The 19,758-nt window shown below is 44.4% G+C and overlaps 1 protein-coding gene across 2 annotated transcripts in view; it reads left to right on the forward strand.

Moving 5' to 3' along the window:
- HPS4 (HPS4 biogenesis of lysosomal organelles complex 3 subunit 2) overlaps window positions 1-19,758 on the forward strand; it is a 67,261-nt gene that overhangs the window by 36,069 nt on the left and 11,434 nt on the right. For both annotated transcript variants that reach the window (XM_073629366.1, XM_073629367.1), the window contains one exon: window positions 1,122-2,016. In XM_073629366.1, the coding sequence (XP_073485467.1) occupies window positions 1,122-2,016 (895 nt within the window). The remainder of the gene's footprint in view (window positions 1-1,121; window positions 2,017-19,758) is intronic.

Below are 19,758 nucleotides of genomic sequence, written 5' to 3' on the forward strand. Positions count from 1 at the left end.
TGGGCCTGAGGGAGCGAAAAGAATAAGTCCTCTGTAATTGACTTGGTGCTTATACAGGGCTAGGACCCTCTTTTTGCCTCAGTGTAACAGCACTGAGCCCAAGAATGGTTAACCACCAGCGCTGTCATGTAGGCTTTTGCAGAGTAGGTCAGATGCTTCCTCATACCTGCGTACATATTCGCCAGCACACCATGGATCGGCAATTTTCGTCCAAAGAGTTTTAATGAAAAAGATCACATCACAAAGGAAGGAGCAACATTTCAGCATGCCTGACGAAGGAGTCCTGCGCGGCTTTGAAACGTTGCTCCTTCCTTTTGTGATGTGATCTTTTTCATTAAAACTCTTTGGACAAAAATTGCTGATCCATGGTGTGCTGGCGAATATGTACACTTGTTTGATGTTTCTAGGACACAACTGGTAATCGCTGCAGCACCCACCATTTTATGAGCCATTTCTACCAGGAACGTGTGCGATAGGAATAGTGATCAGACGGCTGCCTCATACCTGGCAAGCAAAACGGCAGGACAGAGAAGAGATGTTTTAGCAAATGGATGGGCCTTCTTTAAAGTGAACCTCTTGCTTTGACCTATATGAGCAAAGAACAGGTTCACTTTAAAATTGTGTTGCTGTTTGTGTTGCTGTTTGTATGCTATACATTTCCTTACTCTCAAAAAATGTCAACATCTCTAGTACTGTATAATGTATGTTTATATCTGTACAGTCAATGCCTGGTGTTCATTTTACATTGAGCAATGGGTCTGTTCTCAATTTATTCATACCGAAACTCTAGAAATGGGGCACATGCCACAACACAAGGAGACATGGTGCTCTTGTAGAGGCTGGAGCAGACACTGCAGGGGAAGATCTTTATTGATGGGTCTTTATAGTTGCAAGAATCCCTTGGGTGATTAAACCTTTTCTATACAAGTCTATAAAGTGTTATCAATTTTGGGTAGAATTTGGGTAGAATTGCACTTAGGTGATGATGGAATTGGTTGAAATAACCAGTATAACATTGTTCAGCCTAAGCTACCAGTCCATGTTTATATGTTCTGTCTGCCTTTGTTACTTTACAACATTACATTACACACCAACATGCTGTGGCTTTGCTTGCCTTTTAGAATACCAAGTTTTTCAAGGAGAACATCTAGCATGTCCCACAGCCTCAGTGAGGAAGCACAGATCAATCAATCACATGTTTCAGACGCAGCCTTCTTCGATGAAGGAAAAATGCAGGAGGAATCTTCTCTGACGAGTGCAAATTTTTTAGAGGAACACTCTGGGGGAATCGTCACTATTGAACAGGAGAGTGTTCTCTCAGAAACAGAATTTGTCAGTACTATCATGCCTACTGCCCTACAAAGTTCCTCTCCAGTACGGACACTTCATACATGTGATAAAACAGAGCAAGAGTCTATAAAAGTGGGTGACCCTGACAATGTGTTCATTGATGCCAGTTTGGAAAGTATTTCTCAGGTGGCTTTTGGTGACCAACCAAAGCATTTATCAGAAGGAGATTTTGAGCTCGGAAATGATCGCCTGTCCACAGGAAGTTTTGTAACATGTTATTCTACAGATAATGTGGAGAAGAGCAGCCCTGAATCTGACTTCTCCAACCTGGAGGACAGTACCGTTACAGTAAAAAGACAAGTTATAGAAGGCCAAAAAGAGCCTCCAACTATGGAAAGTTCTCCTGGAGACCATCAAGCACATTTACTTAATACAGTTGTGAGTTCAACAGAATTATTGGACATTACAGAAGGTGACACCAATATCACTGAAAAAGGTAGCACAGAAGTCATTACGCAGCTGCATAAAAGCAGAAGCAATAAGAACAATCTGTCACACACAACCTCTAGTATCACAGACTGGACCTTAACACTGGACTCAAATCCATCAGTTAGCAGCTCCAAACTGGTTAAGATGGTTTTGTATGTCCATAATGTGAATGGCTTAGTTCTATCTCTAATAGCAGAAAATGATTTCAAATACATCAAGGAATCCATTCAGGATGTGGTAAGTGTTATCCAATCTACAGCTACAGTTACACAAAACAGTTTATATGGTAAGACATACTGTATTTCTTTCATGTTCATTGAAGGACACAGGAATTCAGGTACAGTCAGGTTATACTGATGCCTGCAGGAGGATTGGACACTGGCAAACAGAAGAATCATAAGCCAGCCATCCCAGTATTTCCCCTCCTCTACCCAGCACGCCTGTGTTTTGTTTTTTTTTGGGGGGGGATTGCCCATTGTCCATTGTCCTGGGGGATGGACAGCTAATACTCCAGCTTATCTGAGCAAAGTCTAACTTTTTTTTTTTTTTTTTGTGGATTCCTATTCCATCGACTTCAATTTAAAACCTTGTTACATCACTGCTTGGGCTGGTCTCTATATAGCAGCTATCCGGATCTGAGTTTCCTCAGCTTAGCTGTACCTGGACCCTGCTGAATTGGATGTGCAGGACTAGCCTGGAATGTGACCTTTAGGCACTAGGCTGTCCATTGTGGTGCTTTCCAGGTCCAGAACTATGGCAAAGCCCCAGGTATGTCCTTGTCTTTGAAGATTATCTTAGTGTGTAGGGCTGGTTGGGCTGAAGTGTGGTGAGCTAACCTCACTAGCACCATTGGGTGCTGTAATAAATTTCTTGCTGCCATTAGTTGGTTCACTGCAGTAAAGGTTAAGGCTGAGTGACATGTCATGTGCATACTTCACACTCTTTCCTGCCAGTCAGCATTGGAGGAAGCACCATGCCACTTCTGATGTTGCTCCTGCGTGCAAGTACATCATAGAACTCAGGTCTCGAGTCAGTTACCACTGCCTGGACTCCTCCGGCCACCCGACCCTTTTACAGCACCAACTGCCTTGAGTTTGTGGGTACTTGAGCTTTGCTTCTCCTCTTGGGCCTAGATGCTCTACTACTGCTTCCCTAGCAGTGCTGGGGGGTGTCTGCCAGGTGTCCTGTGAAGGAACTGGGATCTGTAATCTGGAATTAAAATTTGGGTCTTCTTAGGAGTCTTTCTCCAATCCATTGGGTGAAGCTAAGTTCCGGACTCTGTCCTCTGGGACCACAGTCTCCACTCAGGACTTTTTGATCACGTGGGCTCAACTCACACATTGATCAGTGGGTTTTAATGCATTCCAGTGCCATCCCCTACAGAGTTTCAGGCCAGACCACTGGTCCCTATGACTATCTCTTATTGAGATTCAGAGTCTTAACAATTTTCTTTATGGAGACTGTTTTTGAGGCATCGCAGTCACCTGCCACTGCCCCAGATTTACAGGGTAGTGTGTTGAATCTTCTCAGTGTTCCCCCCTGCATTTTGAGTCTTAAGGCTGCTAAAGCTGCAAAGACTTTCCCTTTACATCTGCTGTTGGACACATTCTTCTGTACAGACTGGAAGTACCCCGAGGGGTCTTAAGCCCCACCTGAGAAAGTAACTGAAATGTTTCCTTTTCAGAGAGAATTCGTTAGATAGTGGACTGTTCTCACTGTGGAATACCCCAGCATGGGAGCACCACTATTCAGGTTGATGGTTTTCTTACCTTTAAGATTCTACTGACAAACAGGTAAAATCCTTCCCCAAACCTCAGTTTAAGCTAGTTGGTAGTATGAAGTAGCTATAAAACTCCTGGAGTGCTGGTGTGCCTAAACACAAAGAACATTAAAAATTAAATTAGGTATTTTAAATTAAGATGTCCAAAGTAAAGTAAAGTCAGGTCCCAAAAGTGTGTCCATAAAATTTGTACTTGACAGCAAGAAAACGGTGCAAACTGCTAGTGTTTGTGCGTGAATTCTACAGTGCATCGCCTCCCCAGTGTTACAGTGCACCTTCACCTTCCAAAAGTTCCTGGAATGTGTCCATAAAACTTGTGCAAAAGAAAAAAAACGTTTTTGCAAAATAGTGGTGTTGATGTGAAAATGCTATAGCTATAGTGTGCCCCTTGCTTTCTGACAATGCACTCACCAGGTCCTTGGGCCCTATTATATATGGGTCTGTATACACTTTGGCTCATTCCATCATGACTTGTGACCTTTCCTCCATTTCTTCATGAGTATAAGCCCCCTAGACAAGAGTCTCTCCTATAAGCATCCTTTCATATCAATAAATACTCCTCCAAGTCCACATTGTTACACATAAGCCATACCAGGAACAGAAAAGTCCACAAATAGTGTAATCTTGTTTGAATAAACATGTTAAAAACAATGCAAAAAAGAAAAAAACACATTTAGCTGTGTCTCCTCTGGCACCCTGAATTCAAACTTAGACACATGACCAACTCCGTTTCATCCACTCTTCAGAATCGGGATACAAATGTATATACCTTTTAGCGGAAGTGATGTATGGTCCGAAGCCCCACCCAATGCATTTCGTCATTACTAGGATGCCGTCAGGAGCAGGTAAGTGGATGGAAGAAATGGAGGAAAGATCACCACTCATGATGTAATGAGCCAAGGCGTATATAGATTCATATGTAATGGGATCTAAGGATATTGTGAGTACATAGTTTGAGAGATTGTCACGAATGAAGAAGCATGGAGGAGATGGTGCACATGGTTTATAGACTCACTCCTAGGACTTTTGATTTCACTTTGGACACCTTCATTTAGGAAAGGAGTCTCCAAACTGTGGCCCGGGGGCCAGATGTGGCCCTTTGCTTGCCTTTATCTGGCCCTTGGGGCACTATTGCTCCCACTGACACTGGCGATGGGGGCACTATTGCTCTCATTGACACCAGTGATGGGGGTGCAATTGCTCACACTCACACCAGCAAAACAGGGAGCTATTGCTCCCACTAACAATGGCGATGGGACATTTTGGACTCCTACTGGCTACAGCCTGGCCCCTCTAAAGTCCGAAAGGTAATAAACTGGCCCTTTGTTTAGAACCTTTTTGGAGACCCCTGATTTAAGATAATACATTTTCATTTTTGATGTTCTTTGTATTTAAACAACACTTTTGGAGTTTTATGGTTACTTAATACAAAATATATATATATACAAAAAATCTATCATGTATGATTAGTAATCTTAACCTGTCAAACTGTTTACTCTTCTCGGCATGGATGTACTCATTTCAGAGAACACATTGAGAAAATGGCTAGAACTTTATGCTTCAGTTATTATGGCTTGTTACAAGCTTTTAAACTCCTGTCCCACATGAGCCTGATTTCCATACAGATGGCACTGTGGCTGTGCATCATAATGGGTCCCTGGGCGGTCTCCCTTTCAAACACTTCGGTGCAGGGAGCCCCCCCTTCTAGCCTCAGGTCAATTCCTTGTTTCTACTGCCCCCTTTAGTTGCTCCTTGTCATTTCCTGTATGCTTTGGCTCCGGGCTCTATATTTTCCCCATTCTGTCTGGGTTCTTCCCACCTTCAGTCCCCTTATTCCAGCCCTTGATATATTTCATGTTCTGGAACCTTGCCCCATCTTGGGGAGGTGTATACCTTGGGAACTGTACACAGACCCCGCAGTAGGGGAGGCAGCGTGCAATGTTCACTTTGGGCAATGGATCCTGTGTTCGGTGCTCGCTTTGGTACAGTATGCAAAAAGTGTAGTTAGACGCAGGGTGCTTTTACAGGTCCAGGTCCATGGTCCATTCATTGGAGCATATGGGAAAATCAGTGAGATTTCTGCTGCAGGCCCTGAGGACACTGGAATTTCCTCTCAGGTTTATAGTTGACTTTGTTCCAGAGCAAGGGCTTACACTGAAACCCCCCGAATTGGGCTCCCTCACAGATAAGTAACATACAGCCTGTTTGTCTAAAGCAGAATTTTTTGCCATTTATGTCTGATCAATTCCAAAGAATATCAGCACTTCTGGAAACTTGCAGGTGCCAACAGCTGAAAACACTCTTCTGCCTCCTGACTATGATAATGCATCAGAACCTGATTTGCTTGGCTCACTTACATTTGCAGAAAGCAAGTGTGGCACTCACAGTTTAGCCAAGGCTGCTGAAGAACTTTCACCACCAAAATTGTGAAGTTCATTCTTTGGCATCTCACCATATGTTGCAGCTAACTATTGCCACTTTGTCAGTTGCCCAGACTATGGCGAACTCAACAGTAGTTGAGTATAGATAATCCTGTTCTTTATACAAGATTAGCTCTTGCCCCCGACCCTAATATTCTGTGTATAAGCCATTGAGAATGGTGATTCACTCAATCCCCAGAATGTCCTTTTATGGCTTAGAGCTTGGCTGGCTGACCCTACTCGGAAAAGGTACTTTTTGTACATGCATTTTTGAAGGTGAGCTCCTCTTTGGAAATACATTGAGGTGGTTTTGAAGTTAAGAGGGTCCCCACCCCACCATCCACAATCGCACCTTCCTATAGATTTGTCCTCCTCTACCTTGCGTGTACAATCTGTTCGTCCTCTCCAGGCATCATCATTTACCTCTGGTCCATCTTTTTGTGCCAGAGCCTTCATCTCTAAGCACACCATACTTTGTCAGAAACCTTATTCACAATGAAGGTTTGCCACTATACATGCCCCCCCCCAATCCACTGACTGTTTACATCAGCTTAGAGCAAAGGTGCCCCAGCCATTTGTGTGCCTTTCTAAAAGACAGCATTAAATAAAGCATCGCTATTGCTGCCCTCCCTTGTTTTATACTACCCCTTTTCTACCTGCAGCTTCACAGGAAGCTACACCTCCTGGCAACTCCAAAGTTACAAGGCGTGGTTTTGATTCTTCTCTTTTTGGAAGAAATACGAGGACTTTCCAAATTCTGCACAGGGCTCCTGTTCGGTTAGGATGTCCCATAATGGCCTTAAAGCATCTGTCCTATTTACTGTAGTAGCTAAGCTTCTGCCTGGTCCCATGTGGACCAGCTACAACAGCTCTCATATGAGAGTTCTTTTCTAGCTTTAATGCCAATTGCAATGTGATGTGTTATACTCCCTATCTATTCACACATCATTGTAGTCCTTGCTTTGCTGAAAAAAATTGCTACATGTGTTGTGCTATTGTATTAGGCCCTTATTTACACCCTTAAATTTAATATCCAAGGGCATCTTGTAGACCATTTGCTACAAGGTTTCTGAGTGTAATTTTTTGAACACTTTGCTGATTGGAAATTGTGTCCTTTTTCTAGGGCTTTTGCCCTCAGAGAAAGAGTCTTTCCTTCCATACTTGTGCCTATTCTTCCGGTGGTGTCAGGATTCTTGGGCTTCTCCAGCATAAAGCATGGGTGTGTTTTTTTTTTTTTTTTTTCCTCTGTTCATGTTTTCAAAACTATATTTTTTTGCAAGGTGGTTGTTTGAGTCTCAGCTGATGTGTGCTTTGCCCACAAGGTGCTTGTGCTGTCAGCTGGGCCAGTTGCTGCTGTTTCTATTTTGTTGCCCACCCCCTTGGCTTATTGCCTAGTGGTATCCCATGGTCTTAGAATGAATTCCTGTGTCCTGTACTGCACGATTAAGATAATATGAATTTTGACTTGCCTGTAAAGTACAGTACACAGGTCCCTTCCCACTGTCTTACAAAACTGGAGTTTAATGGATTTATATAGCTACACTGGAGGGCGGTCCCAGCAAAGCTTTTTGCCAGTGTCCAATCACCTGAAGATAGAGGCATATGACCCATAAATTCCCAGGTCTTGTACTGTATTCCAAGATATGGAATTTACAGGTAAGTCAACATTCCTAAAACCAGCTTATAGGAAGCTATTTAAGATTTAAACTGTCTCAGGTTTGGGGGTTCAGGGGCTCTCAACAGGGTTGTGGAATGTAGGCTGCTGTATGTGCCAGCTATTTATAGTAGGAGAAAAAAACACATTTGCTTTTTTACATATTTTTAGATCATCAGCCTTTTTTATGACTGGAAAAAATTCCAGTTTTTTGTGTAAGAAATAGAGTTTTTCATAGCCTTTAAAGTTAACTTGCTTTTTAAATGTTAACTCCAGCCTTAGCAACATGATATGTTACAATTCTTTGCAGGCTATTGTGAAAAAAATAATAAATGCACATTTATCCAGCAAATATATGTGCATTTATATATGTGCATTTATTCTTCTTCCTATTCTCTTCTTCTTTTTTTTTTTTTAAATGTGAATTTAGACTTCAAAGGGAGCCTGCCCGAAAACTAGTCTTAAGTGCCGGTTCACACTGGTGCGATGCGAGAACACTGCGAATCCACTGCGTGTTCCCGCATCGCATGTCAGTTCACACTGCCATATGCGAATCGCTGGGGAGTGTCAATACATTGTTAATGACACCCCCAGTTCAGTTCGGACATGGATCGGATCGCATATGTGTGAACACACATGCGATCCGATTCTGGTCCGAACAGAAAAAAGGGTCCTGTGCCTGTTTGCACCGAATGCAGTGCGATATCCGCCATACTATCTCTATGGCTGATATCGCACCACACAGACATCGCATGTAATGTGAACGGCAGTGCGCTGCGAAGTACATGCGATGTCTGTGCAATGTTTGGCATCGCACCAGTGTGAACCGGCACTTAGTCTTTCAAATCTTTCAATTAGCATCCTGCACATACTGTAGATCTTTGTCTTCTTGTCGTCCTTATATATCCTAATGTATTTTTTGTGTCTTGAGAACCTGTTGAAAGGGGCACACAAAGTTGTAACTCTGGTACACCCCTGTCATACCAGGTATGACATTGGCGTACCAGAGTTGCAACTCTGAACTGAAGCTGATATACAGTGATGTGAAAAAATAAGTTCACCCGCTTTCATTCATTGACCTCTATGTTATAGAAGGTCAATACACACCTGCCAAGTGTTAGATCTGCATTCGACAAATGATCTTGCACATTTCATGGAACTCAGAGTCCCTTCCTGGATTATATCTTCAGCATGGACTACTGCAGCCTTCCCTGGGGAAGCCTTATTAACAAAAAATAAAAATTTTTTTTTGAACTGAATAAAATATTACTCGCATAAAGCTATATATAAAGCGCTTTCCATTAAGTAACATCCACATCATGTGAACTCACAATACTGCCCAATACCTCAATCCGATCCCAGGGGCGGATCCAGAGTCTAGTCTCGGGAGGGGCACTGCCAGAAAATACGTTTTTTGGGGGCAATTTATCAGGGAAATGGCTGGTGTTGGCGCTTCAATCATCACAGCACCATGGTTGTTATGGTGTCAGGATGATTGAAGCGCATTTTTTCTATTATTACATTGTTATAAAAAATGAAATAGTTCAACTCACCATAATGCAGAATCAGTGGGAGCCCCAAGCGTGTCACTTGCCACGTTGCCTGCCACCAGATGCGGATTGTCACTTGCCACTTCACCTGCCACACGTTGCAGATTGTCACTTGCCATGTCACCTGCCCCCAGATGTGGATTGTCACTTTCCTGCTACAATTGTCACTTGCCACATCGCCTGCCACCAGATGCAGATTGTCACTTGCCACGTCACCTGCCACACATTGCGGATTGTCACTTGCCACATCTCCTGTCACACATTGCGGATTGTCACTTTCCACGTCACCTGCCCCCAGATGCAGATTGTCACTTGCCTGCTACAATTGTCACTTGCCACGTCACCTGCCACCAGATGCGGTTTGTCACTTGCCACGTCACCTGCCACCAGATGCGGATTGTCACGTCACATGCCACACATTGTGGATTGTCACTTGCCATATCGCCTGCCACCAGTTGCAGATTGTCACTTGCCACATCTGCCACACGTTGCAGATTTGTCACTTGCCTGCTACAGCTACAATTGTCACTTTCTTTTTCCCAGAGGGTGAGGCAGCAGATTACCAGTCAGGCAGCAGAGAGATGATGTAATCTCTCTGCTGCCCGTAGCTACCTGCACAGTGAGGGCGGAACTGCAGGGATGCAGGGCGGGCGGTGAGAGATGATGTCATCTCTCTGCTCCCCGGCCCGCCGGCTCCCTGATTGGCCAGCAGCCCGGCCGCTCTTTAAATGTCACCAGCGGCCAGCCCGGCCGTTCGCTCCCATCCGCCCACCCCACTGTCAGGCTTAGACTGTCACCAGCCCCCCCCCCCCCCGGCCGTCCGCTCTCTCACCCGCCCACTGTCAGTGACTGACAGTGGGCAGGTGAGAGAGAGGACGGCCGGGGGGGCTGGTGACAGTCTAAGCCTGACAGTCTCAGATTGTCACCCGCCCGGCCGTCCGCTCTCTCTCTCCCGCAGACCCAGCTGCCTGCCCTCTCCCCAGCATTCTCGGAGGGGGCAATTGACCCGTTGCCCCCCCCCCCCTGGATCCGCCCCTGTCCGATCCCTCTATCCTCTTGACGGCATGTTAGAATGACCTTTGGTTGGCGTGATGACGACATGGACCAGAGCAAACTTCGTCAGACACCCCATGAAAAATTTGCCAATTCAAAAACATAAAGGATTGTGGGACTTCTTCAGTATATCAATCGGTAATGGGGCAAGACAATTATTCAAAACGTATTAGCCATTGTCCACTGACTCCCCACAATCTGACAGTGTGACCCATGTAACCCAGCCAACCCACATGCAAAACAGCGGGGCTGGAAAGAACCCCATGAAAATTGTTGACTTTTTTCAACACATATGAAAATGCAATTATTAGATCATCATTCAACAGTGCCTACAGATAAAGGTAATTATCCTTAAACCAGTATTAAACCCCACCAAAAATGTTGTTGTATATTGCAGTTAACCAGTCCTTTAAATGTGGTGGCTGCATTTAGTTTTCTTTCCTATTTTTAAGGCTTTTTTCCTTTATTTTCATGTGGTGATCAAGCCAGTAACACACTTTCTGTCTTAAGGTGTCCCTGCTCTAGATGAAGGAGCAACAGAGTCACTTTTTGGACAGCAACATTATCAATCTACAACATTTACTGGCCTGATCATCAGGTCGAAATAAAGGAAAAAAACATTGGGTTTAACCTTGTTTTAACAAATAACACACAAAATCGATTTGTTTTTAGTCTCATAATCTGAATCAATACAAAAAATTGTCAAATGTAGGTAAACCCCTACATTTACCACCACTTCAAATCCATGATATTAGAATCAGTTGTTTCAGATTAGGTGCCAATAATTAGAATTCTTTTGGGCTCGGTTCACACTGCCGCGACTTGGGATCCTACTTGTGAGACTCCAAGTCACGTGACATGTGAAATCCCATTTTAGTCAATGAGAGCTGTCTTAATTAACACTACTGAAGTCACTCCGTCTTTAGAAAAGGGTCTGTACTACTTCAAGGGCGACTTCTATCCAACTTGTGCCCATAGACTTTAATGGAAGTCAGATCCTTATCTTAATTGATGTGATTTGGATCCGACATTACAGGAAGATTACACAGGCAATCCCTGAAGTTGCTTCAAAGTCGTGGCAGTGTGAACTGAGCCTAAGAGATTGTGCTGGTGGAATTTCATCTTAAACCTCAGCTATCTAGGGTCTGCTGTTCTCTGCTATTGACATTTGGTGTCATAATGCCAAGATTAAAAGAGTCTATAAAGAGATTGAAAAGATCACCAGTTATTTGAAATCGGTCATTTCCCAGTAAGAAAAAATACTCTACAATTGGTATAGGTTTTTCTAATTTGTCCAGGACAGTCTGGCCCAGTAAATTCAGCCCAAAACCTGACAGTCTGATGAAGTCTCCCCAGAATTGTATCACAGAATCTGCAGGTACGTTTTATGTGCATCTAAAATACAAAAGAGATTGCACCACCTTAACCCGTAAGGGAGGTGTGCCAGGAAAAAGACTATGCTGCTCAAAAAGATCATCAGCAATACAACAGTTTGCCATTAAACATAAAGGCAAAGACCATGCTTTCTGCTAAACTGCACTGTAGACTGATGAATCAAAGATAAAGTTGTTTGGCCACAGTAACAGTAGGCATGTTTGGCGCAATCTGAAGACTACCTCGCAGGGAAAGAACCTCATACAAACTGAAGTATGGTGGTGGAAAAGTTTTTTAGTTTGAGGCTTATGATTCAGGGCCTGGGTAGCATGCAGTCTTCAAATTGGCTGGGACTTCTGCATCATACAGGGGGTCCCCGGGTTACAAACAAGATAGGGACTTTAGGTTTGTTCTTAAGTTGAATCTGTTTGTAAGTCGGAACAGGTACATTTTTTAAGTGTAGCTCCAGCCAAAAAATCTATTTTTAAGTTGTATATCAAAGTGTACTAGATAAGACTCTGGGGTTAGCTGTCCGAAAGTTAACAGTAAATTGGAAATGGATCTTTCAACACAATGATCCAGAGCACACTAGCAAATTCAGAGTAATGGCTTAAAATAAATGGAGGGTTATGGACTGGCCTAGTTTGAATTCCGTTGTAATGTTGACTTATTTAAAATGGGTAGTTCATGCAAGAAGCCCACAAACATCTGGCAACTAAAGGAATTTTGCATGAAGGAGTAGTCCATTGCAGCAAATGCCAGGCACGGGTAGGTGGTTATTAGCAAAAATTACTTCTTGAAGGAATTTTGCAAAGGGGCAATAACCAGCTTCTGAGGCCAACAACAGAACATCATTTCATCTTCTAATATTATCACCTTTATCTGTAGGCAGTGTGTGAATGAAGATCTGTTTTTCTGATAATTTTATGTTGGAAAGGGTAATTTCCTTTGGGTGCACTTACTTTTTTACCTGACTGTACATGTTGAACTTATCCAGGATCAGGGTATACTGGTGAGTATTTGTTTCACTTGCATAGACTTTTTCTTTATTGTACATCAGGGGACACAGAGCACCATAGTAATGACTATCTGGGTTATATGCTACCTTTAGGTGATTGGACACTGGCAACCAATAGTAAGAAGGTTCCTCCCATATAACCCCTCCCATACAAGACGTACCTTTAGTTTTTTGCCAGTGTCTTGAAGGTGATGGTCACGGCTGTGGAAGCTCTTTCTTCAAATAATGTCCCAGTGAGGATGTTATAATCGGATCCATTCGGATGGTATATCATATTCAAGAACAGGGTTTTGCCTGTAACGTGTCCTTATGGAGCTGGACCCTTGTGATATGGTATTCCTGGTCTTTTACTTGCCCAAGGAAACCTAAAGGGTGCTTTACAGGTCCAGGGGTGTGGATCCTAAACAAAAGGGGACCCGGTCCTTGAAGGTCCTCAGTGACGCTACCCGCGGTGATGGGGGAAGATTGGGCCTATCTCAGGCCCTGCTGCGAGGATCGGTGAGTGCTTCCTCTGGAGGCCCCATTTATTACATTGTTGCTAGTAATGTTATGGCCAGATTATTGTGTCTTTTGTGCCCACTATAATAGTTCCCAGAGAGGCCGCAAGATACACTCAGGCGGGGGTTCCCGTGCGGGGACCGCGTGGACTGGTCGCGCGTGTGCGTGTATTAGATAGGGGAGCTGCGCCAACTCCCATCTGTGCGCGCTTTGGCATGTGCGGGATGGCGGCGCTGCGTGCATCGCAGCGTAGCGGCTTGCCGCATGTTCCCCGCGGACATGCGCAGTAAGGTCCCGGGCGTACGTCACGTGACGGCGCAGGCATATAGAGGGAAGTCGGGCGCCTGCGTGTGTCAGTGCTTGTCATATTGGCTCAGGTGAGCCGGGAGCCTGTTGCGGTGGGACACAGAGCTGGGCACATGAGTCGGGCATTTGCAACTCTTTAAAGGAGGCTATAGCTGATACAGCCATATAGCACAGTGAATTTCCTCATAACCTTGTAAGCAATGTCTTCCAGAAAACGAGGCAAGGGGAACAGGGCTAGTCCAGGGGTTAAAATGACTCCTTCAAAAACAGGAGATCAACCTCGGGCTACTGCAGCATCTATCTCCCCTGAAAGACCTGCGGCATTTAGCCTGGCTGAGCCATTGCATTTGTCAGGCGTAGTGGCCACCACCAATATCCCTGCATCGGCTTATGTTACTAAGGATGACTTAACGTCAGCCCTCGCTGGCCTTGAAGGCAAAATAGCAGGTATGATTGCCTCAGTAACACAAGGAGGGAAAAAACGGCATAGATTTCCCTCTCCTGAGCCTGGTCCCAGTGCTGAGTCACTTGAGCACCAGGACTCCCTTTGCCAGTTGGGTCCTTGTGATTTGGATCCAGAATGGGCAGAGGATTTTGAGGAGGTGGCCATAGGGGATAAAGAAGCAGAGGCTGAAGAGTCCTCAGCGGGGGACTCGGGTTCTGAAGAACCATTGTCGGCTTCGCAATCCCAAAAATTGTTTATCCAGTCTTTAGCTGAGATGGTGAGAGCAAGATTTAAGTTACCTCCTGTACAGGGGCCAGAACTTTCCTGTTCTACATTGGGATCCTTGCGACCTTAGCAAGGCTCCCGGGCGTTTCCTGTGCAGCCATTATTGGAGCAGCTGATTTACTCTGACTGGGACCACCCGGATTTACTTACCTCCAAAGAGGTTTTCTTTTTTATACCCTATGGAGGAAAAATTCAAAAAAAGTTGGGATACACCTTTAGTGGATGCTGCTATTTCTTCAGTGAATAAAAGCTTAACCTGTCCAGTGGATAATGCCCAAGGGTTTAAAGATCCAGCGGATAAAAAGCTGGAATCCTTACTAAAGGCCTCCTTTGCGGTGGCTGGGTCAGCAGTGCAACCTGCAGTTGCGGCTGTTGGGATTTGCCAATCCCTGAAGGACCGTTTTAAAAGATTGGTCAGGAACCTGCCTGTTCAGGAGGAATATTCTGACAAATTGTCAGAACTTCCTTGCGCTTTATGTTTTGCAGTAGACTCATTAAAGGACTCAATCCAGCAGTTGTCTCATTTTGCGCTACTCTCAATACATATGCACAGTCTTGTGGCTAAAGAACTGGTCAGCGGAGATGCCATGCAAAAGGCTGCTTGCAAGTTTTTCCCTTTCATGGGGAACGTTTGTTTGGAGAAGATCTGGATAAGTATATCCAAAAAATCTCAGGCGGAAAGAGCTCAGTGCTTCCTGTTAAGAGAAGGAATAAGCAGTCCTCCTTTTAAAATTCCTAACGCTCCTGGGCCAGGCGCCTCTTCTCCCAAGAGGTATCGACGGCCTCAACCACCTGCCTTTAAGAAACCTCAAGGTCAAAAGAGACCTTGGACTCCAAAGCCGGCCAAGGCCAATTCCAAGTCCGCCTTGTGAAGGGGCGCCCCCACTCTTACAGGTGGGGAGAAGACTGCAGTGGTTTGCAGATGCTTGGGCAAGATTGGTGCAGGACAGGTGGGTCATTTCCACTATAACTCAAGGTTACAAAATAGAGTTCCAGGATTTTCCCCGAAATCGGTTTCTGGTATCAAGAGTCCCATCGGACCCAGAGAAAAAGAAAAGCCTATTCCTAGCCTTAGAACAGATAGAAAGGCAGGGGGTGATTATCGAAGTTCCGCACAAAGAAAAATTCAAAGGGTTCTATTCGAATCTATTTACAGTGCCGAAGCCGAATGGGGAGGTAAGGCCCATTCTGGACCTCGAGTCTCTCAATTCCTTTCTAAAGGTCTGAACCTTCCGTATGGAATCGGTTCGTTCAGTAGTCGCATCCTTAAAAAAAAAAAAGGGGGATTTTTTAGCATCCATAGACATCAAGGATGCGTACCTGCATGTGCCGATTTTCAGTCCACATCAAAGATTTCTACGCTTCGCAGTAGAGGGGTGTCATTTCCAGTTGGTAGCACTTCCATTTGGTCTGGCTACAGCCCCTCGAGTCTTCACAAAGGTGTTGGCTCCAGTATTGGCTTCTCTAAGGTCCCAAAGGATATCGGTGATAGGATATCTGGAGGACCTTCTGTTAAAGGACCAGTCCTATTCCACCATGATAGAAAACGTTCAACTACCGTTCATTTTCTGAGATGCCTAGGCTGGATTCTGAATATGGACAAATCGGCCCTTCATCTAGTTCAAATCTTGATATATCTAGGCCTGATCCTGGATATGACCCAGGAAAGGGTGTTTTTACCCCCCCTTAAAGGTCAGCTCAAAAGTGGAGCTGGTCAGAAAAATCAAAAGGGTAGAAAGATCCTCAATTCGACTGTGTATGAGACTGCTGGGCAAGATGGTGTCATCTTTCAGCGCAGTTCCTTATGCGCAGTTTCACTCCAGGTTGTTCCAGAAAACTATCCTGGAGGCTTGGAACAAGTCTGTTCTAACTTTGGATCGTCCAATGTCTCTATCCCCAAGGGTAAAACAGGACCTCTCTTGGTGGTCAAAGACCAGCAATTTGAAAAGCGGGAAGTCCTTTCCGCCGGTAACCTGGAAAGTTATAACTTCAGACGCCAGTCGTCTCGGCTGGGGAGCAGTAATGGAAGAGGCCTCCGTACAGCGAAAATGGTCCCAGGTAGAGAAGACCTTGCCTATCAAACTGCTGGAATTCGAGCAGCTCGCTTGGCTCTCATATTCTGGACGTCCAGGTTGCGGGGGTCTCCGGTCAGAGTCCAGTCCGACAATTCCACGGTGGTGGCATACATCAACCACCAAGGGGGTACCCGCAGCCGGGTAGCCCAAAGAGAAATAAATCACATATTGGCTTGGGCAGAGAGACACATGCCATTTTTTTTGGCAGTCTATATTCCAGGGGTGTACAATTGGCAGGCAGACTACCTAAGTCGTCAGCAATTGTTACCGGAGGAATGGTCTCTTCACCTCGAAGTTTTCCTTCAAATATGCCAGCGTTGGGGGATGCCAGAGGTGGATCTCCTGGCATCCAGGTTCAATTCCAAGGTGGACAGCTTAATGTCCAGGACCAGGGATCCACTTGCCGTGAGGACGGATGCATTGGTGGTTCCCTGGGATCAGTATTCCCTAATTTACGCTTTTCCTCCGATCCAGATGCTGCCACACCTGTTACGCAAGATACAGGAAAAACAAAACAGTTATTCTGGTGGCCCAGGAGGTCTTGGTACTCACAGATTGTGAGGATGGTGGTAGGGGACTCATTATGCCTTCCATTCCGCCCAGACCTGTTGTCCCAAGGTCCCATATACCATCCTTCTTTACAGTCGCTGAATTTGATGGCATGGCTATTGAGACCAGAGTACTAAGAGACCGTGGTATCAGAGGATCTGTTCTGTCTACTTTAATAAATGCTAGAAAGCCAGTGTCTAGAAAAATTTACCATAGAGTCTGGAAGTCATACATCTCATGGTGTGAGAAGAGAAGACGGCACCCTCGCAAGTATACAATTGGGAGGGTCCTTGCCTTTCTGCAAACAGGAATTGATTTCAACTTATCCCTAGGAACCATTAAGGGACAAATTTCGGCCTTATTGTTTTTTTTTCCGGAGGCCAATCGCATCTCATTCTTTAGTACGAGCCTTTGTCAAAGGAGTACTAAATTTAAGGCCGCCAATTAAGCCGCCCTTATGTCCTTGAGATTTGAAGCTCTACAGAGTCAACCCTTTGAACCTATTAAGCGTATTCCTTTGATCCTATTAACTAGGAAATTGGTCTTTTTGGTGGCTATAACCTCAGCTAGAAGGGTGTCTGAGTTGGCCGCCCTTTCTTGTGAAAAACCCTTTCTGTTTATTCATCAGGACAAGGTGGTAATGCGGCCTCGTCCATATTTTTTACCCAAGGTGGTTTCCAGTTTTCACTCGAATCAGGATATCATTTTACCTTCCTTCTTTCCTAAACCTAAAACTAAGGAGGAAAGGTCGCTCCATTCACTGGATGTGGTGAGAGCTGTCAAGGTTTACTTAGATATGTCAGCCCCTTTTTGGAAATCTGACTCACTTTTTGTTCTGCCTGAGGGTCCTTAGAAGGGACAGGCAGCGACTAGTTCTACAATCTCTAGGTGGATTCGTCAGGTTATTATCCAGGCCTATGAGTTGAAACCCAAGGTTCCACCTCAATATCTCAAGGCTCACTCTACCAGAGGAGTTAGTACGTCATGGGCAGTGCGCCAACAAGTGTCTATGGCTCAGGTTTGCAAAGCGGCCGCTTGGTCTTCGGTTCATACATTCACCAGGTTTTACCGATTGGATGTTAGGTCTCAAAGAGAGACTATTTTTGGCCAGAGCGTGCTGCTAGCAGCTTTATAAATCTTGAGCCTAAAAAGGGGAGTCTAGGAATATTATGTTCCCTCCCCTCAAAGGCATTGCTTTAGGACATCCCAGATAGTCATTACTATGGTGCTTTGTGTCCCGTGATGTACAATAAAGAAAAATGTATTTTTAAAACAGCTTACCTGTAAAATCCTTTTCTTGGAGTACATCACAGGACATAGAGGTCCCTCCCCTCTTTTTTTTTCTGGGATCTTCATTGCTTGCTACAAAACTAAAGGTACTTCCTGTATGGGAGGGGTTATATGGGAGGAACCTTCTTACTATTGGTTGCCAGTGTCCAATCAGCTAAAGGTAGCATATAATCCAGATAGTCATTACTATGGTGCTCTGTGTCCTGTGATGTACTCCAAGAAAAGCATTTTACAGGTAAGCTGTTTTAAAAATACATTTTTTTTTCATATACAAGCATCTAATTCCAGTTAGCAAATTTTCATGTCTACACAAAAGCCTTACATTCTTATACCGTGAAGTGTGTCCATACAGGAGGGCTTCTGACTTATGTTTGATCATTGTTTGGTTATTTTTTTAGCTTTGAAAAATCTCCTAAAATTTTTATGCTGGCCCTATACTAGCTAGCTGTTACAAGCAGTGGCACCAGTCGCCCATGGAATATTTTAAAATTCGGTAATGAGCAACACCAAACTTTAAATATGCCACAGGTCTATGTTGCCTCAGCTAGACAGGTTTCCTATCAAATGGACAGGAAGTGAGGGGAAATTGGTGGGAGGAAGGTCTAAAACCTCTGTCAGAACTTTATTGTTGTCAGAGCCGTCATAATGGATATCTATTCGCCTCTTCCTGACCGGAAAAGAGAAAAAAATCTCTTTGAGCACACAGATGTACAAATCTTCCATATCTAAGCTCATATTTACAATTTGTAGCCAGTAGTTGGACCTCCCATTCGACTTCCACAGGAAAAATAGTTACATAGTTAGTAGGTTGAAAAAAGACACAAGTCCATCCAGTTCAACCTTAAAAACAATAAATAAATAAAATAAAAAATATCGTACAATCCAATATACCCAATTTTATACCCACAGTTGATCCAGAGGAAGGCACAAAACCCCAGCAAAGCATGCTCCAATTTGCCACAGCAGGGGAAAAAATTCCTTCCTGATCCCCCAAGAGGCAATTGGATTTTCCCTGGATCAACTTTACCTATAAATGTTAGAACCCAGTTATATTATGTACATTTAGGAAAGTATCCAGGCCTGTCTTAAAGCAATCTACTGAGCTGGCCAGAACCACCTTTGACGGGAGTGTATTCCACATTTTCACAGCTTTTACTGTGAAGAAACCTTTGCGTATTTGGAGATGAAATCTCTTTTCATCTAGATGTAAAGAGTGCCCCCGTGTCCTCTGGGTTGACCGTAAAGAGAATAACTCAACATCAAGTTCACTATATGGGACCCCTTTATATATTTGAACATGTTGATCATATCCCCAATTATTCTCCTCTTCTAGAGTGAATACATTCAATTCCTCCAATCTTTCCTCATAGCTGAGCTCCTCCAAGCCTCTTATCAGTTTGGTTGCCCTTCTCTGCACTTTCTCCAGTTCCCCAATATCCTTTTTGAGAACTGGTGCCCAAAACTGAACTGCATATTCCAGATGAGGTCTTACTAATGATTTCAACAGGAGCATCTCTCTCTCTCTGTCTCTGTCTCTCTCTCTCTCTCTCTCTCTCTCTCTCTCATACAAGAAAGGACTTTGCTCGCTTTGGAAACCGCAGCTTGGCATTGCATGCTATTATTGAGCTTATGATCTACCAAAACCCCCAGATCCTTCTCCACCACGGACGGATTCCCCCAGT

This window comes from Aquarana catesbeiana, linkage group LG01, assembly GCF_042186555.1.
Source record: "Aquarana catesbeiana isolate 2022-GZ linkage group LG01, ASM4218655v1, whole genome shotgun sequence".
Classification (NCBI taxonomy): domain Eukaryota; kingdom Metazoa; phylum Chordata; class Amphibia; order Anura; family Ranidae; genus Aquarana; species Aquarana catesbeiana.